Source organism: Zeus faber, assembly GCF_960531495.2.
Source record: "Zeus faber genome assembly, chromosome: 10".
Lineage (NCBI taxonomy): Eukaryota > Metazoa > Chordata > Actinopteri > Zeiformes > Zeidae > Zeus > Zeus faber.
In genome coordinates, this window is record NC_137199.1 from 27,857,311 (window position 1) to 27,883,703 (window position 26,393).

The following is a 26,393-nucleotide window of genomic DNA, read 5'->3' on the forward strand; positions in this document are numbered from 1 at the left end:
ATACACAGACATCCGGGTGTACTTTACAACCAACTCCCACTGTACTTACTATCAGTCCTATCAAATGTAAAAGTCATTGTATTTACTAACACAGTACACATTAAAGAGCTTAGCACTAGGTTTAAAAAGAAGGCACACGTTTCTTAAATTGCCAGTTTTTAAAAATCAAATATGATCAACAGGGGGAAAAAATTACATTATATTTACATGGATACAACTTGATGTTGATGCATTAGGCTTTAATATAAGATCCACGTGTCAGAATCTAACTTGTCACATGAACTTTTTCCTATTAAGGACAAATGTCAACAACATTAAAAAAAAAACAAAAAAAAAAACAAAAAAAAAAAAAACACTTTTAAAAGTCATCAAAAGTCAAGTCAAGTTCCAAAAACCAACCAAAAGTGTAAGGAGAAAAATGTCTCCATCGCATTCACAGAATGAATAATACATTTCGGTTTCACAATTAAAGCTCATCCAAACTGATTGACGAGTCACAAATTCAAAACACTGAGTGTGTAACAGACGTACCGGCAAACACCAAAAAAAACAAAAAGGACAAAATCAGAGTCTGGGTGACAGTTCATATCACCCCCCCCCCCCCCCCCCCCCCCGCCCCTCCTCCTGTTCTGCTCCAAATTTGACTCAACTACACATAAGGCCTTTGATTGGTCAAAAATACTGCAGGTCACGAGACATTACTGAGTAAGCGAAGGAATGACGGTGTCTGATCCAAACCATATGGCTCGTAGTGTTACAGTTACGGGAGGAATTCAGGAGGGTTCCTCCACAAATCCTCAGGTCTGCGTCCTTCCATCACAGGATAAAAGTGGATAATATGACACAGAGCTTTTCAATATCGCCCGCGAACGAGCCAAGACTGGTTCCAGTATTAAGAAAATACTACGGTCTAATAGCAGAAGCTTTAAGACTTGGACAATGTTAAGATGAATCTAAATAGGTATCCATCCATCTGGTGTGAACTGGAAAACCCATCTACACTAAAAATAACAATTAACAATTAAAAAAAATAAAAAATAAAAAAGGGTAGGCGAGCGTAATAAACGTAAAAAAAAAATAATAATAATAATAATAATAATAATAATTCTCAGCGTTTGGCTCTCTTGGAAGGGGGCTCCTCTGACTTCGGTCCCCCCCGAGTGCGCACTGCGTTGGGACTGGCCTCCGGTTTACGACCCCGGGTCCCGCTGCGGAGGAACAAGGAGCGAGTGTCATCACGGTCAGGCTCAGTTAGAGGGCACCCAGCGGATTCAAGGCTCATTAACGAACAAATACATACCAAAGCTTTTTTATTAGTTTGCTTGTGATATTACTTTAATTTGTTTCTGATTCGTTTCTTACGAGATATGTCAAGTCACACTGTCCTAAAACGCTTTACAAATAAAGTTTCATTATAAATAAGTAAAATAAATAAATTAAATACATTTGTCCTGCTCTGAAAGCATCAATTTCTGGGGAGTGTAATGTTGGAAAGATAAATATATATGTTTGCACCAAATCACAATCATTTACAATTCATGCATCTGAAGACAATAATATTGTAATTTATTATTATTATTTTTAATCCTTTCTGAGTTCAGCAATAAATATTTATTTTCCACCACCCCAGGGAACACATCCTGTCCTCGTGATTGCATTTTCTTTCTGAAAACAGCGGGAAACCGCTTTATTATTTTAGGACATTTCTGAAAGACAGAACATTTAAACTAGACTTTGATTAAAAGCCATTTGGGAAGCTGTGAAATCTGGATCTCTGGAGAAACAGGCTTCTACTGTAGCTGAGAAAAAAAACAAAAAAACTCACCGTGCCGCCCCGGCCGCAGCCTCCTCCTTCCCGCTCTGTCTGCTTGCCCGGGTGGAAGGTTTACTTGGCCTGTTTCTAGGAGAAACAAAAACAGGAACTCAACAAAATCCAAAACTTCGTTATTTAATTGGACGTGACAGTGATCGTGCACTCTGGGTGTCATCGTGACGTTTTTTGAACCACCTCCGATGAAATACCGCCCACTCAGATGACTCCTCTAGAAGTCGATACCTTGAAAGACACAAAGGGATTCTGGAAACCTGGAATCGCGCTGGGCATTTGTTAAAAAGGCCATTTTCGGAGGCAAAAATCCAAAAGCGGCCAAAAATCTATTTGCTATCTATCTAATCTCTCTGCAGATAATAAATAATGTAGCATGGCTGGGTAAGCACCAGACCCCATCATGTTCATATAGTTTAGTCTCCATCATCATGAGGGCTTTGGTCTGCTTCCTGTGGAATTACCTTTCGGCCTCCAGACGGGAAGCTGACCGTGTTGTGGTTCTGGTCTTGGTTTCCCCTTCCTCCTTTCCATCATCCTCATCCTCCTCTTCTGTGTTTTGCCCACTCTCTTTCTCCTCTGTCTTTTTGTCCTTTTTATCTATGGGAGGGGGACATCAAAACAATTAAAAAGGAGACATTGCGTAATATACTGACAAACAATTAATCAATGAACAGAAGCAACAGTCTGATGCCAAAGGTGAAACCGTTGAAAGCAATTTAAAAAATAAAATAAATAAAAATAAAAATAATTAAATTTTTCAGTTATAGGTGTAATGACTAAATTATGTAAATTATTTTATTTAACATTCTGTGCACAAACATAATAATACAAATACAGCTTGTATATGAAAGAGATTTTCTACTGAAGCAAGACATTGGCATAGCTATGAACTAACAGATCAGTCTTGGGAAACCAGCTCCCATCTGTTTGTGAAGGGCAAAACTAATGAGCAACGACGTTATGGAGCAAACAAGTGTTCTGCAAATCCACAGCGAAGATAAAGGACGGACTGCTCCTGCTTTGTCATGGCAACTGGAGGAGGGGCTGTCGTGTGGAGTCTACAATTACTTTAAAAGACAGACAGTGTATAACTTTGCCCATGGGGTTGGTCTGTGTTTACTTCACTCCAACAGTCATGTTTAACTTCATTTTTAGGAAGAAGTTGGCTTCTTCTCACTCCACCGGGGTTTACTGGTGATGTTCACCATTTCACCGTATGGAATTATGAACTACACTGGTTTCAGCCCGCCTCCAAAATTGTGCACCACGACATCAACACATTTTAATTTCATCACAACACGGGGCCAGTGAAAGATGAAAATAAATTATAAATAATAATATTGAATTATTGCAAAGCAAAAAGGAAGTCTAAAATGATGAGTCATTCACCATGCATCAGTAAATTAGTGATTATTATGATCAATATAGGAATTGGTGATTTTTAAGATCAATTTATCAAGTGGTATCAGTGCCACCAATTAATGTAAAAACCCCGGAAAATGTCCAGAGAATCAGGTGCCGAGTCCTCTCACACATGTAGCACACAACAGAAGATTGTCCGCGTCAGACGTGTTCTCACCTACTAGAAATACTCGCGTTTGGTTTCGGCGAGGGGCGGCGGCTGGGTCGAGCATGCCGGAGGCAGGACATGACGCAAAACACCTGTTGTTACAGCACATCCAAGATGGCGGAGGAGGCTCCTCATCCGACTCATCCGTAACGGCAACTGTTTCTGCGCCGGCGATTCTTACTTTTAGTTCTAAATGATTCATTATTTATTAAACTTTTAAAACCGTGTCATTCTTCTTGGCGACGTTTCTGTCATGTGCCAGTCGCATGATAGAGACGCCGTCGACAAGCCCACTGGCTGTGATTACTCTGGACAATGACCTGCTCTTTTCACACACGGGCTCCATGTCTCCGTCGCGCGCAACTGAGTCTGACACTTGCGTTCTCACACGCAGCTCCTCCGGTCATGTCTCGATAAGTTCAGGGTTGCAGTGCATGTGTGAAAGCAGCTTATGTTCCTTTGTCTGTATACGCCTGTGGGGTTTTTATTTTTATTTTTTTTAAACATGCACAAATAATAAACTACATTGAACGAAGGCGGCAGCCATTTTATGGGTGGATGAGCGTACGCACCCAAATCCTCGCTGGCTGCGGCCGCCGCCTTGGAGGGCCGCCCGCGCCGCTTCTTGGGAGGCGTCTCCGGCTCTGCCTGAGCTTGGTCCTCCTCACCCTGGTGGGGGGGGGGGGGGTTTACAAACAGATTTAAATAAATTACAGATGCACATGACTTCGGGGGGAGGTTGAGTTGGGTCTGAGGGGAATTCATTCATAACTTTCTTTACATACATCACTCGCCTTGTTTTCTCTGGAGGACTCTTCTGCTTTTCCTTCCTCCGGCTCTTCTGACCTGCTCTCTGTTCAGAAAGAGACCAAAAAAAAGTTTTATCTAATGTTAAAATTCTGAAACATCCTCACGTGTGTATATGTATGTGACAAATAATCTGTCGACCTTGAACTTGTGGAACCGCGATCTGGATGTGGACAGAAACAGCCCCACCCAAGGAGGGGTGATTAAAGACGTAAAAACAAAGTCAGTGTGTGTCAACAGGTGCATTTCCTCACCGGTGTCTTGCTCTTGCTCTTGTCCATTCTGATCGCCGACCTTCTCCGACTCCTCCTGGAGAACAGTGAGATTCCAGGTAACAGGCTTAGCATACCAACACGGGGACAAAGCAATTTGAAAGTGTACTTGTATTGTGTACTTGAAATGCTCTTTATTTTCTGCTGTCCCCTTTTTTCTACTGGAATGATGTGAATTTCCCCGTTGTGGGACTAATTAAGGTTTATCTTATCTTATTTGTTTGTACATGCTTTTGAATCTGTATTATATCCAGGATGAAAGGACACAAATTTAGACCAAATTTCTTTACTTATTTTCATCTGAGTTCTAAATAGGTAATTCGGCTTTATTGTTGTTATTTTGATCCTAAAAATAATAAAAAAAATAAAAAATAAAAAAATCACCTCCGTAGATTCCTCAGTTTCTTCAGATCTCTTTCTCTTCAATGAGGGTTTACCTAAGAAAGGTTTGACAAAAGAAATCAATCTGAATTGGAATATTGGATTTCTATATTCACAAAACAACAATACTTAAGGATGAGTATACACATGGCGATGGGGGGCCCCCCTGCACATTTCCATCTCTGCTTGCTAGATCCTGTTCCTCGTCCCGACAACTGGGCACACTAAAACCTGCAGACGCGTCCCAACTCACAATTGCACTTTGAAAAAGCCATTTCTCCGCACTGCCCTGCCCTCTACCTGTAGTGACCGGCTTACTGGTATTTTCTTCTTTAGGCTGGGCTACTGAACGTCGCCCCCTGCGGGTGGGGGTCTCCTCGGCCTGTTCGTCCTCCGCCTCGACTCCGCTCTTGGATGAGCGTCCTCTGCGCGGCGTCCTGGCTTCCGTCACCTTCTCCTCATCAGTCTCCTGAAGATGGCAAAACGGCAACTGAGTAAATGATGCAGAATCAAAATAAGTTGGCTTTATCTATCCATAATTTTTATTTTATTTTTTGCATGGCCTCTCAATTTAAAGTTTGAATGATGACAGTTTTAATACGCGTGTTTAACATTATTACAAATGATGTTAAATAATACCCCAAACAAAAGTTGATATGAATAAGAGACAATGAACAAAAGACTCTAGAATAGAAAAAAAAATAATAAAGGAAAAAAAAAACAAAAAAAAACACGAGGCGTTATTTACAGCAAGTAATAAAAAATAAGCATTTTTTTGGAAATGTTTTGAAGTGCTTGTAGTTACATGGCATTTCTGCAAGAGAAGCAATAGAAAGACTTCACTTACCTCAGCGGGCAGTTTCTCTTGGCTTCCATCCTCATTCTTCTCCTCACCTGAATCATTACAGCGAATGAAAATTATTAAGTATAAAAAGTAATTTCACAGAGCCGTTCTTCCTGACTTTACAACCACACTCAAAACTGAATTTAATATTATATATGTGTTTATACAGTTTTTTTTTTCTCTCCAACCTAGAGGAAAATTATGTACAGGGAACGTTGACAAGAAACAATTTTCCCCTCAATTTACAGCTGGGACCCAGACATGGTATTAAAACCTAAATTGCTACGGTGAAGCTGGTTGGTGAGACAAGAGAATGCCACGGCCGTATTTGGCATCTTCCAAGTGTAATTGTAAGTCTAACTTGGCTACAAAAGTATATACGTGAAAAATCTTACCAAATTAAAATAAAGTGTATTTCTAAATTATTATCATGAATGCCCTTAAGTATAGAAGTACGGCATAGATATTATATTTACCCTGATGATATTATACTTTATGACATTATCTTAAGGTAAGTTTGAGTGAGTTTTACTTTATTATCCGTGTTTATTCAAAAGGTCTGTGTGTCTCATTTTGGCAGACATCTCGTTTTGAAATGTAAATAGTGACATATACATTGGAAAATGTCATAAACTTCAACTAGACATACTGGAGTCTTTGTCGGTTGCAGATTTCTGGGTCGAAAGCCTTCGCTTGCGGGTTACTCTTCCGTCCACTTTGTATTCCTGAAAATAAACTGAGGCGTCAGAAAAGGAGCTCATTTGCGTTGTGTGTGTGTGTGTGTGTGTGTGTGTGTGTGTGTGTGTGTGTGTGTGTGTGTGTGTGTGTGTGTGTGTGTGTGTGTGTGTGTGTGTGTGTGTGTGTGATGGACATTTTCGAGCCGGTTCTTTTGTTTGATATCTACCTTTTCTAACAGGTCGGATCCCCTTTCGTCCTCCTGTTTGTCTGAATCAGAAGCGTTACCTGGAAGACACAATCCTCATTAAACCAACTACGGCTTTTTTTTTTTTTTTGAATGAGGTTAGAGACTCCAGAATATTTTAGACTGAAGAATCCCCAATAACTTTTTAGAATAGTGATTTAAGAAGGCATACGACTCACTGGCTTGTTCGACCAGTTTGAAGGGACGTCCCTGTCTGCTTTCTTTGGCCGCGGGCTCGTCTGGGGCGACACACTCCATCTGCAAATAACAGATGTACGGGGAGTAAAGTAGAACTATAAACACAAAATGTTAATCTGCCAAATAGCTCAGCCACAACACGGTACGTGGGTCTTTACTCAGCGACAATCATGTAGAGTAGAAAGACAAACAGCGGTTTGAACTACTCGTAAAGATAACATTTGATCGTCTAAGTAATTCAGTTTCCACACAAAACAACAAGAGGAAAAACAAACAAGTAGAAGGAATATCAGTTATGTATACGCATGTGCACATAGGAAGTGCCGGTTCTTTCATACGAGAAGGTCAAAAGGCAAAAGTCGGTACATTGTGTGGATCGCTGCTTTCCTCTGTGTTCTCCGCTTCCCCCCGCACGGGATTCTCCGCTTCGCCTACCGACGAAAACACATTTAGGAGACGTTAGGAGACATCCATTTATCCTGTTTTTTAGCCTGTTAGTTACACTTTTGATATTATACTACAGATTTTTGAGGCATTATGAGGAAGGGCTCAGTTAACCTCTTACAAGTATTATCGACATCCATCGTGGCCCCATTGTCCTCGTGTTCCACCTCATCTGCCTGTCGTTCAAAAACACATCACACAACCCATCATTGGCTTGCAAAGACACATCTGCAACCGCTTGGACTGCACGATGTGTCTGGCTTTTTTTTTTTTAGAAATGAATCATTGCAATATTTAAAATACAATAAAAAAAATAAAAATAAAAAATCGAGAAGCTGAGATATTTGTGTTGGTGACTTATAATCCTGTGCACGCAAACCCAATGATCCAGTCCTCATTACATTTCTTTTAGTGCATAGCATGAGGTCATAGTTTACAGGGACCTTTGCAGTACACCATACAGATATAAAAATACTATATGCTGTATTATATACGGAAATATAATAAAACAAATATAATACATTTTTAATGTGATCTTTATGAATTCAAATATAATCTTAGTATCATTTTCTATTATATATATGTGTGTGCGTGTGTGTGCGTGTGTGTGCATGTGTGTGTGTGCATGCATCCATAAATATACAGTATATCTATTATTAATCTCATTGTCCTCTGCTATTGTATGTGTCCATTTCCAACCATGCTGGATTAGACTTACATTTCTCTGGCATAATCTATGTCGTAAAAGCGATTCTGGAAAGTGTTTAGTACGTTGTGATTTAAAGAACAAAACCAGGTGAAACAGCACAGGTTTTCAAGGTATTCCAAGGTATTTTCAAGGCATTCCAATACTTAAATTTCTGAGGACGAAATTCCAGCACGTCAAGCAACCTCAAGGACCTGGTAAGAACCCTGTATAAATAATATTTACAATTTGTAACGGTCTTTAAGACTGCCTTCCTAGCACCAAAGTATTTTGCTGCTGCCTCATTATCACATTTGAAATGGTCACATTGCCACGCGTCTCATCACTCCCCCCGTGCCGTCACCAGGAGAAGCTCACCTTTGCGCTCGCCACAACGTCTGTGGTGTCCTCTTCCGTTTCATCTAAGGCAATAAAAACTAGATTAGAAGAGAAAACGCTTCCACTCAGCCTCAAATACAGAAATGTTTCGGTGTCCCACCTTGTTGGCTGGAAGGCATTTGTTCATCAGGGTTTGATTCTGAAACAACGGCCTCAGCGGTCGCAATGAAGCCCTCTCCCGGCGGACTTTCAGTCGCCACATTATCTGCTGTTTGAGGATCACAGAATATCATCATTTAACAGTTGTTCTAAGACGAGCAGACAAAGAAAAAAAACCTCAAGCATAATTGCTTTTCTGTAGAAGCACTTACCTTTTACGACAGCTGACGGTGCCGGTTGGCTGACTTGCTCGGGCCGACCTTCCCGCTGGGTCTCTGCATCAGTATCCTGTTCTTCACAGAGAGGAGTCGGACTTTGATCCAGGATGGTTTGATCCTCCTACGAGATTAAAAGCGCAAAGAATATTTTTTCGATGGGTTGGAAAGCGGCTCAGAAATCTGCTGTCAAATATGGATTGCGCGACGTTGGCCCGTACCACTGGAACAGGCGGCGCTGACGTTTCTTCCCCGGAAGCATTTGGGTCATTCCCAGAACTATCAGATCCATCTGCAGAGAGAAAAGCTTTTTCTTGTTGACGTCAGACAATATAAATGTCATCAAGCAAAAACATCAGTGGTTGGTCCTGTCATATCTTGAGTTCAAAAGACAAAGGAAGATCCTTGACTCATGACTGTGTCCTATCTGATCTTTGACCGCTTATCTTATCGTTACTCCCGCCTGGTTCAGACGACGCGATTCCGGCCCGATTTTCCAATCGCCGACAGGTTTTTGGCCGAGCAAAGCCCTAGATCAGAGGACAATCATGGCGCGCTCGCCGTGAGCGACGACCGCGTGGTGCCAACTGCTCACAACGTGATCCGACTGCCTGCCGATGTCGGCGAGATATCAAGCAGGTTTAATATCCGGTGGTGACTCGGGAGTGAGGCAGCGAGCGACAGCCAATGAGCGCGGACACGGACCGCGTGTGTGTGGGGTGCAGAAGGAGAGACGGGGAGTGCGCGGAGCGGCAGCCAGAAACACACACGCATACCTGTTTTAATTTTCTTCTCTACATTTTCAATATATTTTTGTTTAAATTCTGCTTTAATTCCTTTTATTTTTTTCTTTACAGTGATCAAGAACATAATAAAAAAAATCAAACAATCCTGTTCCGTGCATGGTATCACGTCATTTCCGGTGTCACTTCTCGCGTGCGTTTTGTGACAAAACGCAGTTTGGAGACCCGACACACTCATCGGGGATTCCTCCTGGTGAAAGATCTGGTAATGTGTGACCCCCCCTGTCACTGGTCAGTCACGTAGTGTGAAACCACAAGACGGCAGGACTTCCCATCACAAGACAAGAGAGTTGCGTCGCGTGAACAGTGCAGCAATCTGAGCACTTTCAAAGTCGTGTAGCGAGCCCATGGCATCAGTAAATCAAACTACTTTTGTAAATTCAAAATTTACAATCGGAAATCCATTATTTTAGCCTGTACCCATGGCAACACAGGAGAGAAGCTTCATCTTTAGCGAGTTAGCCAGCTAGTCACCACAAACGAGGAAAGGAGAATGGCTTTTAACTATAGGCACAATAAAACAGAGGCCTTAGTACGTGCAGTGCAGGAGAGAAAGGGTTTTCATTTTGGGAAGGTTATTTGGACAGTTATTTTGGACTTTAGGACTGGACCGGCGCTGTCCGAAAGAAAACGGGATTCCTAACTTTTGATATTCTTAAGTTAGGATGCCTCTCCAATACAGTTAGGATTCTGATGAGGGCCTGAATCCGTCAGAGCAAAAAACCCTAGCCGATGAGATGAAATAGGATTTCAGACATCGCACAGCCCTGTAATACAACAAACACTTATTATCACCATGTTTTCTACTCACTGGCCCCGTGTGCTTTTCCAACATCAGGCTCCTTTATTTGGAGATGTGCAGCTGGCGGCGCTTCAGCGGCTTCGGGCGCCATTTCAACCTGCGTTGGCATGGCGTCGGAGGGAGGCGGCGCTCCCTCTCCCGCCGCGGCGCTTCCTTGCGGCTGCGAACCGGGGGGTCTCGCATCGGGCGCGATCGAGCAGGGGGGCGCCGCGCTGTCGGGGTCCATGGACAGGAGAGTCAGCGCGGCCTCCTTCATCTTCATGTCCACATCCTGGAGGGCCACGTCGGCATCCACGACCTGTGGGCCGCCGCCGCCGCCATCGTCGTCGTCGGCGCTGCCGCTGCGTGGCAGCATGGCGTCCACCGAGGTGCAGATGTCCACCAGAGTCAGAAGAGGGTCGGCCTCGGCCGGGAGGGGCGGCAGCTCCCTGAGCCGCAGCTCCGCCTCGCCCTCGTCCGGATCGGGGGTGATGTCGCTCAGGGCGTCAAAGCCGTCGTCGGAAACCGAGGGCGTCGTGGCCGCAGGCGCCGCGGGATCGGAGTCGGTGCTGGTGTACCGGAGGAGGAGGGGCGGGGGTCGCTCCTCGGCCGGCTCTTGGGCCTCCGGACGCGGCGAGGAATGCGGGGCCGGGGGCTTGTCGGGATTTTCCGGTTTGTCGTCTCCCGTGGCCGCCTGCTTCTCCTCCGGACACTCTTCTTTCTTTTCAGGGACCCTCTCTCTCTTCTCCACTTTGGTCTTGGCGTTCTTGCCGTCGGGCTTCTCCGGATGAGTTTCTTCCTGGGCGCTTTTCTGTTCTTTTGAGTCGCTTCCCTCTTTTTTCCTCTCCTTCGTGGCTTCCTGTTTAGCGGCGGGAGCGCCGGTTTTACTCGCGGCGTCCGAACTTTGAGCTTTCTTTTCCATCTTTAACGAGGACGGCGTCTTCGCTTCGTCCCTGGACTTGGATCTGGACTTTTCCGTGACTTTTGCTTTCTCCGTCACCTTGGATCGTCTCGGATCTTTGTCCGTTTCTGAGCTGGACCTCCCTATTTTTCGGCCGTCTGGATCGGCCTTCGTCTTCTCCCTCTCGCCATCTTTACTCTCTGACTTTGCTTTGGGCTTCTCCCCGGGTCTGTCCTCTGAGTGGCTCTTTGACCTTTTCAGGACTTCCTGGGGGTGTCGCTCCTTCTTCTTACTGCCGTCCGACCGGGGCTCCACGTCCGACTTGTCCTCAGAGGAGACGTTGGAATCGGGACAAAGCGGAACCTTAGAGTCGCTTTTCGAGAAAGACTTCTCTCCCTTCACCTTTTCCTTTTCTTTGACTTTATCCTTTTCCTTCCCCTTCTCCTTCTCCTTCTCCAATTTGGCAGCGTCAACAGGCGGTCCCTTTCCTTTCTTGGCGGCGGTTTCTTTGGGACCACCCTTGTCAGCCGCACCGTCAGAAGTGGACGCCTTTCCCTCTCTCGTGATTCCCAGTGACTTCTTTTCACTTTTGACTTTGACCCTCTTTTCACCTTTTTCTTCAGAAGACACTTTGACGCCAGCACCTTCCTTCTGCCAGGGCTCACCACCTTGGGGTTCTATCCTTTTCTCAAGCTTTTGTTTGAGCTTGGCACGCTCGTCCGGCAGGCCGCCCTCTTTCTCCTTGCGCTCCTTCCGGGAGGGTCGATCGAATTTCCCAAGGGAGCGGTGCTTGAGTCCTTCTTGAGAACCCTGTTCCAGTTCCAGGATGAAAGAATGCGTCCGGCTTTTGTCTGGCAGTTTTTTGGGTTCGCTCGAGTCCTCGGAGATGCTTCCACTCCGCCTTCTGTGTCTTTCGTCCAGTGACAGAGATTCTGAGGATTTTCTCGCCAGCTTCAGCTGTGGAGTCTTTGAGGTTGCAGATTTCACATCCTAAATTGGGATGAGAACAAAACGACGAGCAGGTTACAGGCGACTTTCATAAATAAGTTGTACAATGTTGTTGTATGTTAAAAAAAAAAAATCTTTTTTAAGTATTTATTTCCCTTACTCCTTTCTTTGACCCTTCTCCAACAGAGTCACCCCTTTTCTTGCTTGAAATGTCGCCCTCTTTCCTAAGGAACAATGAGGCATGAAATTTGGTAAAGTGAACTCCACGGGTAGATAAATGTCGGCTTGCTTTCCTAAGGAACAATGAGGCATGAAATTGGTAAAGTGAACTCCACGGGTAGATAAATGTCGGCTTGTGTTCACTAGCGTACAGCGCACCTTGAGTCCAGTTTTCTTTTTCGGTTAAGGGCCATTTTCTTTTCGAGCACCTTCCTCTCTTTGCGAACCTGCTTGGCCTGTGGCCCCACCGCCCCAGGAGAGTCATCCCTCTGTTGTTCTTTTCTCTGATCTGTAGAACGGAAAATATAAAAGAGTGAATATACAAGGCTATGAAGTCCCCATCATCAATATCACAACTTGTTTTTTTATTTTATTTGTACACCTCTATGTACAGTAAACACAAAGAAATGCAACAGGAGCCATGGGTAGGATTTAAACACTCCAGCATGCTACGCATTGGTACATGTTCATGTTTGCATCATCCTAGTTTTGCAGATTAAACACAAGAGAAAAACAATGGACAAGTGAAAGCGGTGAACATGTGACTGACCTTGGGCTTCGGCTTGTGCTGCTTTCTGTCTGCGTTTTTCCATCATTCGCTCTCTGTTCTGTTGTCTCTTAACCAGTCTTTCCTCCTTGTCCTTGGCCTAGCAGAACAGAAGAGTAGGAGGGAGAAAGAGCTAGGTTTATGCTTTCCATACATCTTTTGTGACAACAAATGTGCTGTTATTTAGACTGGGAAAATTGTATGACCCCCTTCCTATTTGCCAGCATCAGTCATTTGCTCACAGTGATCGATTGATCGAGACAGCGAGAGGCTCACGGAAAAGCTGGAGGCGAATGAAATACAGCATAACTTAACCAGCCATTGAATACAGCAACTCATCTCAAAGGTTTCCAGATCTAGGAAAAACAATATTTTTCTCACTGCTGAAGGAGTGGTCCAGTCCACCTCCAAACATACGATGAACAATTGCTTGAACAAATCAAACTGTTTTTGAAAACTATGGAGTTATCTCACCGCAACAGTATGTGACTTCAAAATTTTCCTGAAGGAACTCACATTTATTTAATTTAATATGAGAATACATTTTTCCACAGTGGACTTACTGCAGATCTCCGACGCTCCTCCACTGTGACCTCGTCGTCAGAGTCGCTGTAGTAGCGAGAATAGAGGAAGGGCTTGTGGACGTAGGCTTTGCGACGAGGCTTGCGCTCCTTGTCCCCTTCTACTTTGTCGGTGCCAGGTTCCTTCTCAGCTCCGTCGGCTGATTGATGCAATCACAACGTGTGTGTAAGTACCCATATATATATATATATATATATATATATATATATATATATATATATATATATATATATATATATATATATACATACATATACACACACACACACACAAAAATGAATAAATACAGCCAATGAAACTTCCACACTCATTCTGTTATAGACTGACCGTCAGATAGAAGCTCGCCATCCTCGGAGGACTCAGACAGTGGCTCCTCGTCTTCGCTTTCCTCCTCGAATGATGACAGATCGCTGGTGTGGACAGAGCTCACCGTAATGTCGCTCAGACCCTCCAAGTCAGAATCCTCCAAAGAATATTCTGACAAATAGAAATACATCAGGGTGAGGTTTAAATTGGACTTTCACCTCATATGGTTAAAGGAAGGAATGTTTTGATTGGGACTTTTGCTATCTATTACATTACATTACATTGCATTTAGCAGAGGCTTTTATCCAAACTGACTTACAATTATTCAAACACCGACGGACGCAGCCATCAGGAGCAATTAAGGGTTAAGTGTCTTGTCTATCTAGAATGTATATCCTTACAGTTGGGCCGATCAACGGGCAATACTAATAATAAACGTTAGCTTTTGTAGGATCATTAAAAATGCATTAACCATCACATTATTTAACTCAAATAATTTGCACAACCTTACGTAGAACAGTCGCAATAACAGCGACACATTCACAGTGGCACTCTTTACCAATCTCCATCACTTGAAAAGCAAAGACGGTTAAAGAAATACAAATAAAATCGACACACCTTCCTTTAGCCTTTCCCTGGCCTTCTGTTTGATTTGACTGGGGGATTTAATTGGGTCATCATCTGGCTTCTCCTCCGTGGACTTCCTTTTTTTGCTGCCTAACTTGTCTTTTCCCTCGTCCACCTGTTCCTGCGTTGCAATCTCCTCCTCTTCGGTCTTCACTTCCTCCATGGTTCCCTCCTCAATAGAATCTGTTTTCTCCTGAGCGTCCTCCATCTTGACATCCAAGGTTTGATCCACTGATGCGAGATTGCCTTCCTCTGTTTCGTCCGACGACTTTCCGGGTTGGTGGTTGTCACCCTCTTCTGACAGATCCATGTCCTGCTCCCCTTCTTCCATCAGATGCATGGGGTCCTCGGAGGTTTGGCCCTTGCCACCCCAGGAGCTGGCCTCCTGGTTGAGGGAAGTTATAGTGTCCAGGATGGACATGGCATTGCTGGCTGCTGCGGTGGTTGGAGCAGACGATGATGCTGCTACAGCCAAAGAAACACAGTGTTATGACCAGTTGTAGTACATTAAATGGAAAACTCTTCATAAATAGCTTAATCAAAAACAAAGGTAAGCACATAAAGAAAACTTAGGAACTAGTCATCTAAGAAACAACAAATACAAACCCCTATTCCAATGAAGTTGGGAAGTTGTGTAAAATACAATGATTTGCAAATCCTTTTCAACCTATATTCAATTGAATACACTACAAAGACAAGATATTTAATGTTCAAACTGATAAACTTTGTTGTTTGTTTTTTTGCAAATATTCACTCGTTTTGAATTTGATGCCTGCAACACGTTCCAAAAAAGCTGAGACGGGGGCAACAAAATGGGTAACTTTCACATCTGTGAAGGCGCCATTAATGCTGAAAGGTACATACAGGTTTTGGAGCAACATATGCAACGTCTTTTTAAGGGATGTCCCTGTTACTTCAGCAAGACAATGCCAAACCTCCTTCTGCATGTGTTACAACAGCATGGCTTTGTAGTAAAAGAGTGCGGGTACTAGACTGGCCTGCCTGCAGTCCAGACCTGCCTCCCATTGAAAATACGTGGTGCATTATGAAGTGCAAAATACAACAACGGGGACCCTGGACTGTTAAGCAACTTAAGTGGTACATCAAGCAAGAATGGGAAAGAATTCCACCTACAAAGCTTCAACAATTTGTGTCCTCAGTTCCCAAACGCTTGTGTTGTTAAAAGGAAAGGTGATGTAACACAGTGGTAAACATGCCCCTGTCCCAGCTTTTTTGGAACGTGTTGCAGGCATCAAATTCAAAATGAGTGAATATTTAAAAAGTTTATCAGTTTGAACATTAAATATCTTGTCTTTGTAGTGTAATAAATTGAATATAGGTTGAAAAGGATTTGCAAATCATTGTATTTTACACAACTTCCCAACTTCATTGGAATTCATTGGTTTGTACTAATACAGCTAATTTGCATTTATATTAGTATGTGTCCGATAATAATTGCAATACATTTTATTTAGATGCTGCTGCATATTAATATTTCATTGTTACAGCCAAAGGGATAGTTATAGTAAGCACATAGGCACATTTTTTCAACATGATTACCATTACCTTGCTCAAGAATGCTGCCATCTAGATTCACCTCTGCTGAGGCCGCTGGGACAGGCGGCTCCTCTTCACAACTGCCAGGAGACAAGAACTCTCTGACCACCCTCTCCACCTGAGGTCTGAAGGTGTGATTGATTTTAGGATCCACCACCTGGGCCACGATCCTGTCAACTCCCTGTTCAAGCATTCCCGACCTGCAGGGAACAGATAGCATTCATTATTGTGTTTTTCAACTTTTCTGGGGGCTTTTGACCAGCGTTGATGTCAATGCTAGAGAAAGGTAGTCGACTCCAAAGTATCACTCACTGTAGCACCAGCTGCCTGATGTTGTTTCTTAGCTGATTCTTGTTCAGATGTGGACTCCATGTGTGGTTGGAGAGGTGATTGGAGACAAAGTTGTCCACTCTTTGTTTCAGGTTCAAGTAAGCTGGCTGCAAATTAAGGTAAATAAAGGCATAGCCTTACGGTTAGCAGTCGTACAATTATCCTTGTTAATACTGTTATTATTAGGACTACTGTTGCTGCGGCGGCGCGACTGTTGTTCAACCAGCCAAAGAGGGCACAGGTCACTCCGCTGCTCATCGAGCTCCACTGGTTCCCTGTAGCCGCCCGCATCAAGTTCAAGTCTCTTATGCTGGCCTACAGAGTGATTGCTGGGAATGCTCCCGCCTACTTAAATGCTCTTGTAAGAGCACATGTTGCCCCCCGGATGCTGCGCTCGTCAAATGAGCGTCGCCTGGCTCTGCCGGCCGTACAGCCACGGCAATCCAGGCTATTCTCATTTGTAGTTCCACGTTGGTGGAACGAGCTGCCAAAAATGACCAGAGCAGGGACCTCCCTCTCTGTCTTTAAGACGCACTTGAAGACCCAGCTCTTCAGTGAGTACCTCCTGTCCTAACCTACAATTACTTAGCACTACCTAGCAGTATTTATTGTTACACTAATGTTGTTGTTACACTAATCTCTGTCGCAATGTAGCTTGAATGTTATTCTCCCTTGTAAGTCGCTTTGGATAAAAGCGTCTGCTAAATGACTAAATGTAAATGTAAATGCTACTGTCGTGCCGTTTTTTCTGTACGCTGTAATGCATTACAGCATAATCTCACCAGACTATAAAAAGGTATACCTAAACAATACGGCTACACACATATTCACTAGATTAGGTAATCACTGGTAGTGGATTTACTTTACTTTAGCGTAACTGTTAGCATTGTGCTACTCCCAATTTCTGTTTAAAGATGTGTGTGTTTTTACTTGCACAGTTCCTGTTACACATGAGTTCTCCCTGAGGACTAATAAAGTGTTATCTCATATTATCCTAACGTCATTTGCATGTAGTACCCGCAGCAACCCCGCTGCCATGTATTTAGTTCAGTATACCACATAAACGCCAAATCATGGGTCCTGGGCTATGGTTCATCTATTTCGACCACTTTATTTTTCTACCAGTGCTGCCCTCTGTAAAAAGTATTTCGGGCGAACACGTTTGTTTAGTGCTCTACAAATGAAATTGGTACGAGCTAAATTTTCTCCTAAATGACAGGAAACTCCCTGGCCCACAGATCAATGTCTACCGGGGAGTAATACACAATGTACCGGGTTAACTCGAGTTGTAGTTCAATGTTGTGGTTGTTGTTGTTTGTTTGTTTGTTTGTTTTTACCTTGGTGTCCACGTCCGCCAGGCAGTCCCTTCGGAACTGGTCGAACAAACCCTGCGTTTTCAAGTGACTGACGATCACCGAGACCAGCTGGGGGTCCCCGGGGGCCAGGCCAGCCATGTCGGGGCGGTGGGTGTTCGGATAAATCGGGGGTCGAAGACGGCGCTAGCGGCTCATCGCGCACTCCACGGTGCCTGGCGCTCGAAACGACGCTCTGACCCGGAGGCGGAAGGTGCGCGTCGCCGAGCGGAGGGCGGCGCCCAGCGGCCGGGAGGCGAACTGCGCAGGGGTTCGAACGGACGTCCCCGGTGACCAGCGCCGCCTCGCGGGATGGGTGTGGACCGGGACCGGCTCCGTCCCGCGGCGCGGACCGTTCCGTGTTTCAAAAGCTCCGACGTGATGTGAAACGTGAGCACGACACGTCAACAAGGCGCTGGTAAAAGAGAAGCTGTATGAATGGGTAAAAGCTGGGGGTAGAAAAAGATGTTGGCAGCGGTGGGATTCGAACCCACGCCTCCGAAGAGACTGGAGCCTTAATCCAGCGCCTTAGACCGCTCGGCCACGCTACCACATGACGATTGAGGACATAGTAAGAGATGTACATTTATACACAACCATACATAGTATTAATATACCGTTGCGTTTACACTTCCCTTAGTAACAACGTCAACATCAGATTTAATTGAACTGATTTCCACAAACTTTTGGAACTTTGATATATTTATTAGAAATTCAAAGCTGAGAAGAAGATATCCCTCCGCCCCAAAATACTTTCAAAGACTTGGTCCATCAATATACAATATCTTTGCGGCAGTCTGATAACACGGCCGGGAACACAAAAAATAAAAAAAAAAACAACATTGACAAGAACAACCTTGTCAAGTGTTGTTCTGGCAGATAAATTACAAAGGGAAGAAAGAATAATAAAATGAGTCAAAGAACAACCTAAAATCTCAGAGACTTAGACAATGAAGGCAAACAAACTGTACAGGATGAAAACAAGTGGGCCAAGCTCCAGCTCCATGTCTGCCTGGACACTGGCAGTATGACACCCTAATGACTGGCCTTGAGCCTCATGTGAAGTAGATCTAAGATCAACCACGCCGTTTAAAAACAGGCCGGTCGCCTCAAACACAGGATGGGTTTCAGTGTTTCTCGGGGGCGCAGACCGGCGGAAGGACCCGGCGGCTATTTGCCCGGACCCAGGGGTGGTCGACGACGCTCTGGAGCGGAAGGCGATTGTTGGGGTTGTGACGGAGCAGTTTGGAGATGAGGTCTCGTGCCCCTTCGGAGACGTTCTTGGTGAACTTCAAGTCCACCTGAGAACGGAAAGGCAGAAATAATTCACCTGATTATCAAATAAATTAATAATAGTAAGTGGGCAGCCGTTTACCAATCTTTATTCACTTAACCATTTCATTTTCCCCATTCAAATCCCATTGCTCAAGCATCTCTCGCGGTCCATTACAAATACAGAACTACAAGAGCAGATATGGACCAAATACTTAACGTCTTATCTGGTTATCATTACTTTTTAAACAACACACGTGTGCTCTAGGGTGGAATCTCCCTTTCACGAAACCACCAATAAACATGTAGGTATATTTGACACACTTAGAAAACAGAGGAAAACAAAACAAAAAGAACAAGAAAACAAATTCAAACCTTTGTAATTCTTTTGTATGTTTCTGAATGGCTCTCTGTTTCAAAAGGTGGGTTCCCAACTAAACATTCGTAGCAGAGGACCCCGATGGTCCACAGATCCACCTTCTCGTCATGGGTGTGTCCCTCAATCATCTCTGGGGGCAGGTAGTCCAGTGTCCCACACATGGTGCGGCGCCTACGGGGGGGGGGGGGGGGGGGGGGGGGGGGGGTTAGAACAACCAAATCGGGGCAGAAAATCAATATTGGGGCTGAGTGACATTTGATCAAATATTGCAAGTTCCTTTTTGTTTTAAAGTCCCACAGAAGGCTGGAAAGGTGGTTCACTCACCTAAGAGACGGTGCATGGACGGACCAGCCAAAGTCCGCAATTTTCAGCTCTCCGCGATAGCCAAGGAGTAGATTTTCGGGCTTAATGTCACGATGAATGACTTTCCTCTCGTGGCAGTACAACAGTGCATCGGATATCTCCTCCATGTACTGAACATCAAAAAGGTTCACGCTAGTTCACACTTGTGACAACACAGTATCCCCCTGTTAGTCTAAGTACATGAGGTTTTAGATCGGTGCCTTTTCTAGTACCACCTTTTCTAGTCTAACATTGAAGTGACAAGCTACGTTGATGTTCTGTTCCATCGACAACAAAAGGAGAATAACTCCAGGCAGCTCCCTCACCGTGGCAGTGCGCTGCTCATCAAATCGCCCACACCTCTGTAGCTCCTTGTACATTTCTCCCCTGGGTGCATACTCAAGCACCAGGAAGACCCGTGTGCGATCATGGAAGTAGTTGTAGAAGCGCAGTATGTTGGGGTGTCTAATGATAAAGCAGAGTAAGAGCATTTCGATTAGGCTCCTGTAAACAGACTCAAGAGTTAACCACCTTGTCTCTGGCCTATTGACACAAACCAAATGTATTAGATAGTTACTTGTGAAGACAAGTTATACTGATTTTGTAGTCTTGGATGAAGGTACCAGGCTCGATACTGTGCTCAGCTACTCCTAAAAGCACTCAGATAGTAACCTATGTGGTTGTATCCAGCCCTCAATGACAGTTTCATTTTAGAGCAGATTTTGTTTGGGTAATTACATAAAATAAACAAGGGTAATGACCTTGGATGCATTAGTTACTGTGGGCGGTTCACAAGTGTCGGAGGTGTGCGGGGCAAGACGGAGAGAGAGACTGAAGGAGAGGTGTTCGGTTCATCGGTAATGTTCAGTAACATTACTCGTAACGTTAGATCAGTGAGTCTTCCGCAGCAGCTTAGTTTAGTTTATACTAAATTAGAAAGAGCCGCAAAGCTTTAGTCAATCGAGTCGTCACTTTAGAACCGGGCGATCGTGTATCGATGTAGTCGCATCTTTAAAAAAAAAAAAAAAAAAAAAAAAAAGGTTTCTGATTTGTACAGTGACTTGTTACACCCCGAACGCATTCAGAAAGTATTCACTGCCCTGCCAAATTATCCGCATTTCAACGAGGACTGAAAAAAATGACAGATTCTTTTCACCGATGGAAAATAATTTGACTGCCCGCATGTAGGCACACAGCAACAAGTTAATCTCAGCAATAACAAGATAGCAAGATATAAATGCAGGTACTGCCACCACATCAACTAGAAATTCAGTTTCAAATAATTCCACCCACTAGTATATGAAATATAAGTGAAGAATGTCCCACGCTCCATGATGAGGAACACCAACCTGAGATGGGCCTGGATTTCAATCTCTCTCCTTAGCTGGTGCTCCACACCTTCAGTCTCCATTTGTGACTTGAAAAGCATCTTCAGTGCAACAATTGCTTTGACTTTCTTCTCCCTGGCAAGGTAAACATTGCCAAACTTCCCCTTGCCCAGCGGTCGTCCAATATCAAAGTCATTGATGGTGAATCCCCTAATGAAAGTAATTGATGAAACATATGTTATATGTTAAACACCCCCCCCCCCCCGAGTGGGGCAGTGAAGCATTTAGAGTTAAGTTTCAAAACCAGTCACAATACCTGACTTTGATAACATTTTTTTAATCAAATAATTTAATATATGAATTCCCTTTCTTTTATACTGGAACAGAATATACTGATTTATCTCAGAGAAAAGTTATGACGCTGAAGAGACCAACAAGTCCATCTGTAACTTAACAGTAAAAATCAAACCAGCGTACGGTGCACTCCCAGAGAAGAAGAATACTTACACTTTGGTCAAGCTTGATGCCGAGCTCACCGGCTGTCTCCCAGGGCCTTCAAAATGAAAATAAAACAATTAGGTAAAACATTTCTAAGAGGCAGTACATTGTCCGCACACAAGGATGGTCAACAGTACCTGTAATGGCATTTTTGTCTGTGGTTTCAGGGCGCGGGTTCACATGAACATGCTGTGGACCCAAAGTCACACTTGGGGCTGCAAACTGACATTTGGGAAAACATACAAATACAATAGTCACTTATTATGATCAAAGAAGCTATAGGTCACAAAAAAAAGTGATGGGTTGGTTACTGTTCAATACAGTGTTGCAGTGTGTTCAGGTATCAAGAGATTTAATACCTTCAAAATATCTGAAGACAAACTGTGTCAAGACATTTTTGTGCAAATTATCTCATTTAATTGAGCATTGCAGGCAAGTGTTATATATTTGGTATAGGGCAGGGGTAAGTTTATTAGGTAGAAATACGGTTATAAACTAGGTCTTTCTAAGAACTTTGTTTTTATAAGCGAAGCAGAAGTATAAAGAAGGGTATCACTGATGCAAAGGTACATCACGAATTTTGACGACATAGAATAGAGTTATGGATAAATAAAATCAAACTTAAGATTATTTGATGACTTTTAAGGTAAACCATTGCAAAACTAAATTCAAGATATTTAAGGCCCTGATTATATTGTACGACACAAAGTTAGTACCTATGTTTAATAGTGTTTGTTGACATATGAAATGCGAAACTTACCGGTCGTATGAAACCTTTGGGGTCGTGATTTTCCTTGTTCTGTGAAGGAAAACGACACAGCGCAGACGAGGATAACTTTCAGTGTGTGGTTTGAATTTGTCAAAATACAAAAAAAAACAAAAACGCTCAAAACAAACATGTTGACACGGAAAATCCCAGGGGGGGTTTAAAAGACACAAGATCTGCAGCGGCTAAATGTGGCTGGCTAGCTAGCATAACGGGTTAGCTTAGCTGGGTAAGTTAACTAGCCAACTCAGCTGATATTTCATGAGAGCAAATTAAAGTAATACTATTTCCCATTATCCCACATTACATTATTAAGCATGCGAAATGTACATAAACGGGTATTACCTGCATAGTGCTGAATAAATATATACACTGCGATAGTACTACGGAATTTTTTTTGAACAGCGACAAACGCGCCACCGATTCAAAACAAAAAAAAAAGCATCTTTCCCGATTTGTGATTGGTCGATAGGTCCGACTCAAAGGCAGCTGATTGGTCAGAGTTACTGCTCGCTGATTAGTGGAACCCGACGATCCCGCCGCCAGTGCAGCGCTAAGCACCGCCCACCGGAGCCGACGGCGAAACCTCAGTCATTTGAATTGAAACTCAGTCGCTGACGTCTACAAACAGAAATTGAGTATAATATTGACTTAATTTCCTTTTTCATAATAAGAATAAGAATAAAAATAAGAATTAGAATAACAATAATAATAATAATAATAATATTTTTTATTATTATTATTATTATTATTATTAATGTCATTATTATTATAACTTGTAGACATGGGATCTTTACAAAAATCTGCAACGCTCCTTTGGAACGTTGTTTAGAAAAAAAATATGATGTATGGCAACAATAAACCTTGATGATCCAAACGCTATAAAGGGGCCAAGCATTTTTATCTTGACCCCTCAAATGCTCAATAATTAAACCGCTTTGCTGAAGATCAACGTCTGCGATATTTTATTATGGTGTGTGTGACATCCACTGACACCTCTTGACAGAAACCAGAAAGACCTGACGGACGTATGCCCATTATGATATAGTTGTTATTTCATTTCATTCATTGTGTCAAAACGTGTTCTTGCTATTATAATCCTTCATTTGTACTGTCTTATCACTAACTCGCCATATGCCCAGGTTATACTCTGGTTCTATTTGACTGGCTTGCCAGAAGTACTTGATACAAAATATCCTGATGACTGTTAAGGCTCGTGAGACTCATCAAACTTAGTTCTATATAATGTATAGTCTATTAAAGGGAATGTAATGTAATATATTGCAGTGTAATATATTATATAATAAGTAATATATTATGTAATATATTGTTGAGTGGTTGCTTTGACTTATACGTATTACTTCACTTGTATACACTAACTCGACAACCAGTCAAAACCTCCAAATTTACCAGTATCCACAAGTCTAGGATACCATACCATATTACATTTTTCTCTCATACGGTGTAATGTTGTCAATTATTTGCTTATGATGACTGAAGAGATTCATTTAGGTTGGGTCTACTGAAAAAAAAAAGAAAAAAAGATTTTTGACAATTTTAATTTTGTGATTTATTCCTTCTTAAGTGCATCACATGATTTCAGTCGGTAATACACAAGATCCATGCGGTTGCTCATTCAGACCAACTAAGGGACAAAATTGTTAAGATAAACGTCTAAGGAACTTAATCTCATAAAATAGACCTTTAAGACTTTCTCATCTCATATTTATGTCCCTATCTAATATCTATATCTAAACAGCATAGGCACAAAGATTTATTAAAAAAAATATTGTATAGGTACATCATTAATCATAATCTCTTTTCAAACCGCACATTCAATTTCCATCCCCTCCCCATAACAGATACTTTCTGTGAAAAGACTTTGGTTAGACAGAACAGGTCTACAGGAAACAGGTGCATGTGTAGCACATATAGCAGCAAAATACATCCTTTCAATTTTTGTCACGCTTTAACAGGGTCTAAAATACATGGAAATAGTGGCAATGCTTTTGTCGGCATGTGTTAGAATCGAACAGAAGTAATAACATGGGAACAGTCTGTGTTTTAACTATTAAAGCTAAATAAAATCGAAAAAAAATCCCTGCTTTTCATGGCAGAGTATACTACATGTGTATCTGAAGATGTGCCTTTATTTAGTCTGAATTAATTTGAACAGAGCAATTTGTGAACAATAATGCACAGCAGGGCAGCAGTTCAGCCAATGAGCGACGAAGACTCGGAATGGGGTCATTCACATCTTGTTTCTTGTTGCTGTTGTCCTGTTCACCATGTCCAGCTGCAGCCTCCCCACTCTCCTGTTCTTCCTCTTCCACAACCTCCCCTTCTACCGTTGGAGGGCATTGCCTCGGCTGGAAGAACACCTCTGAAAACTCCAGCGTGAGCAGCTTACGTAGCATTCTGCAACTCCGCAGAACTTGCATCTCACTGAGTGTGCATTCCCACAAACACAGGCGCTGAAGATCCTTTAGACGACTGGCACATATCAGGCCTGGTGCAACTTCTTTGCCACCCAGACTCAACTCCTCCAGCCCAAGCCACCCCGAGCCTAGACCCAGTGAAGCCATCTGTAAATGGTAGCCTTGTCTACCAGTAATGCCGATTTCCAAAAACTTGAGCCTGAAAAGCCCTTCCACACTTGAGCCAGAGTTCTTGGCAGCGCAGCTTCTGAGACCATTAGCTGTCACACGAAAGGTGTTGCGCAGCTCCAAATGACTGAGCCTCACCCAGGACACCAGGCTTTGTAGGTGCTGGTCGGTGAAAGAGGGGACATTGTTGAGGACTAATCTTTCAATCCCAATTCCAGTTGGGGAGACGAGTCCTTTTGCTGTCTGGCTCTGTCCTTGTTGCTGAGCGCCAACATTTGATGTTGTTCCACCCTGTTCCCCATAACCAGCAGATTCACTGGAGAGGGTTTGGGTGAAGAAGCCAGGGGGAAGCTCACAGCCACGCAACTCGAGCACGTGCAAAGTTGGAGGCAAAAGACAGCAATTGGACAGGCCTCTCAAGTCTGCGTGCAGTAGATAGAGTTTGCGTAGACGCGGGCACTTTGAGGACAACGCTTTGAGCCAGGATTCAGATAAAAAGACGCCCCCTCTAGCAGAGAGCAGCAGGCCACGCAACCGCAGGCATCTTAGCCCACAACCTAGGTACTGGCGCAGCAGAACCCAAAGTATGCGAGATGTCACCTTATCCACCAAGGACAGCAGATGGGATTGAAGAATGGGAGAACACCCGTGAAAAGAGGGAAACATTTGTGAGTCATTGTTTGAGGCAAGATAAAACAACCTGTTCAGAATTATTGCAAAGTGAAGGTTAAATTACATGCACCAGAAAATCGAATTGTTTGACGTTTAAATCATCAAAACTTGGAACACAACACTGAAGAACGAACAGCGACTCTTAACTCTACTCGTGCTGCTCGTTCCCGGAGAATGGGTAGCTGTGACTGTGACAAATGTACTTACACGTCGCTTTTGACAAAAGGCGTCTGCTAACTGACACAACGCCACGTGAAACGTCGAATGAACATCACTCCTATCAGCGAGTAATATGCGAACCAATCGAATATTCTGTTTGGTGGCACAAGGTGAAAGCTATCACAAAATCGCCTCCTTACCCCTTTCCAGGCAGTGAGATCTACAACCCTCCACAGTCTCTGGTCTTTGACGAGACGCTTCCATCTCTTACAAACCCTGAAAGAAAACCATGAAACGTAGAATCATGTGACAGGGGTGACCACGTTAACAATGGGGACGCGGTGCTTTGACTTGACGCCCGACGTACAAACAAAATGTTGCTGCTACGTTCAGAGTATTAGCTCGTGGGCCCCTTTACCTTCCCGCTCGGACGATCTCTCGCACCCCCAGATACGATAAAATGTCAATTAAAATGTTCTCGGGGAAAAAGTCCAGATTGTAGGCTTGGAAATCATCCATTTTGTAAACAAAACTCTTGAATACGGACGAAATATCGCGACGCACAGTCGCTGTGCAGCGATCGGTCCGGAAACAAAAAAAAAAAAGTCCTCTCGATTGACAAGGTTCCTAGTCGCTATTAAGAGAGACTGGACGCACTTCATTCATAATCGGAGGGAAATCTCTGCATCACAGCAGCATACATTAAAACAACATGGGATAAAAAATAAATAAAAATAAAAATAAAATCCTAAGG

At 43.3% G+C, this 26,393-nt stretch overlaps 2 protein-coding genes across 4 annotated transcripts; both read right to left on the reverse strand.

Annotated features, from left to right (window-relative positions):
• Window positions 1-637: 637 nt before the first annotated feature.
• Window positions 638-17,719, reverse strand: bod1l1 (biorientation of chromosomes in cell division 1-like 1; the record flags this gene model as incomplete). The annotated part of the gene is made up of 30 exons (XM_080008239.1): window positions 638-1,208; window positions 1,826-1,900; window positions 2,290-2,425; window positions 3,971-4,067; window positions 4,193-4,251; window positions 4,460-4,514; window positions 4,862-4,914; window positions 5,177-5,327; window positions 5,706-5,752; window positions 6,352-6,427; window positions 6,607-6,665; window positions 6,804-6,882; window positions 7,189-7,253; window positions 7,388-7,442; window positions 8,330-8,373; window positions 8,451-8,558; window positions 8,662-8,788; window positions 8,886-8,956; window positions 10,279-10,870; window positions 11,000-11,476; window positions 11,624-12,139; window positions 12,258-12,321; window positions 12,476-12,605; window positions 12,867-12,963; window positions 13,427-13,584; window positions 13,773-13,922; window positions 14,370-14,843; window positions 15,945-16,135; window positions 16,248-16,372; window positions 17,603-17,719. 30 exons carry the CDS (start codon window positions 17,717-17,719, stop codon window positions 1,109-1,111), a joined length of 4,548 nt encoding a protein of 1,515 aa, XP_079864365.1. The 3' UTR covers window positions 638-1,108.
• A 637-nt stretch (window positions 17,720-18,356) lies between these two features.
• On the reverse strand, window positions 18,357-26,238 carry aurkb (aurora kinase B). Of its 3 annotated transcripts, XM_080007983.1 has the most exons (10): window positions 26,058-26,238; window positions 25,840-25,915; window positions 22,197-22,235; window positions 21,574-21,658; window positions 21,446-21,491; window positions 20,960-21,148; window positions 19,937-20,075; window positions 19,593-19,741; window positions 19,265-19,439; window positions 18,357-18,918 (listed from the first exon to the last, which is right to left on the reverse strand). In XM_080007983.1, the coding sequence occupies exons 1-10, from the start codon at window positions 26,156-26,158 to the stop codon at window positions 18,745-18,747; spliced, it is 1,173 nt and encodes a 390-aa protein (XP_079864109.1). In that variant the 5' UTR covers window positions 26,159-26,238; the 3' UTR covers window positions 18,357-18,744. The 3 variants fall into 3 exon arrangements, with proteins under 3 accessions (XP_079864109.1, XP_079864110.1, XP_079864108.1); XM_080007984.1 differs by lacking the exons at window positions 25,840-25,915; window positions 26,058-26,238 and adding an exon at window positions 22,548-22,625; XM_080007982.1 differs by lacking the exons at window positions 18,357-18,918; window positions 19,265-19,439; window positions 19,593-19,741; ... (3 more) ...; window positions 21,574-21,658; window positions 22,197-22,235 and adding an exon at window positions 23,781-25,408.
• Between the last annotated feature and the right edge of the window lie 155 nt (window positions 26,239-26,393).

Coding starts and splice junctions, on each gene's coding strand:
- aurkb (XM_080007982.1), bottom strand. CDS start 26,158: ATGGATGATTTCCAAGCCTACAATCTGGACTTTTTCCCCGAGAACATT. Junction 25,916..26,057: donor GAGATCGTCCGAGCGGGAAG/GTAAAGGGGCCC, acceptor GTTTTCTTTCAG/GGTTTGTAAGAGATGGAAGC. Junction 25,409..25,839: donor ATCTCACTGCCTGGAAAGGG/GTAAGGAGGCGA, acceptor TTGGTGGATAAG/GTGACATCTCGCATACTTTG.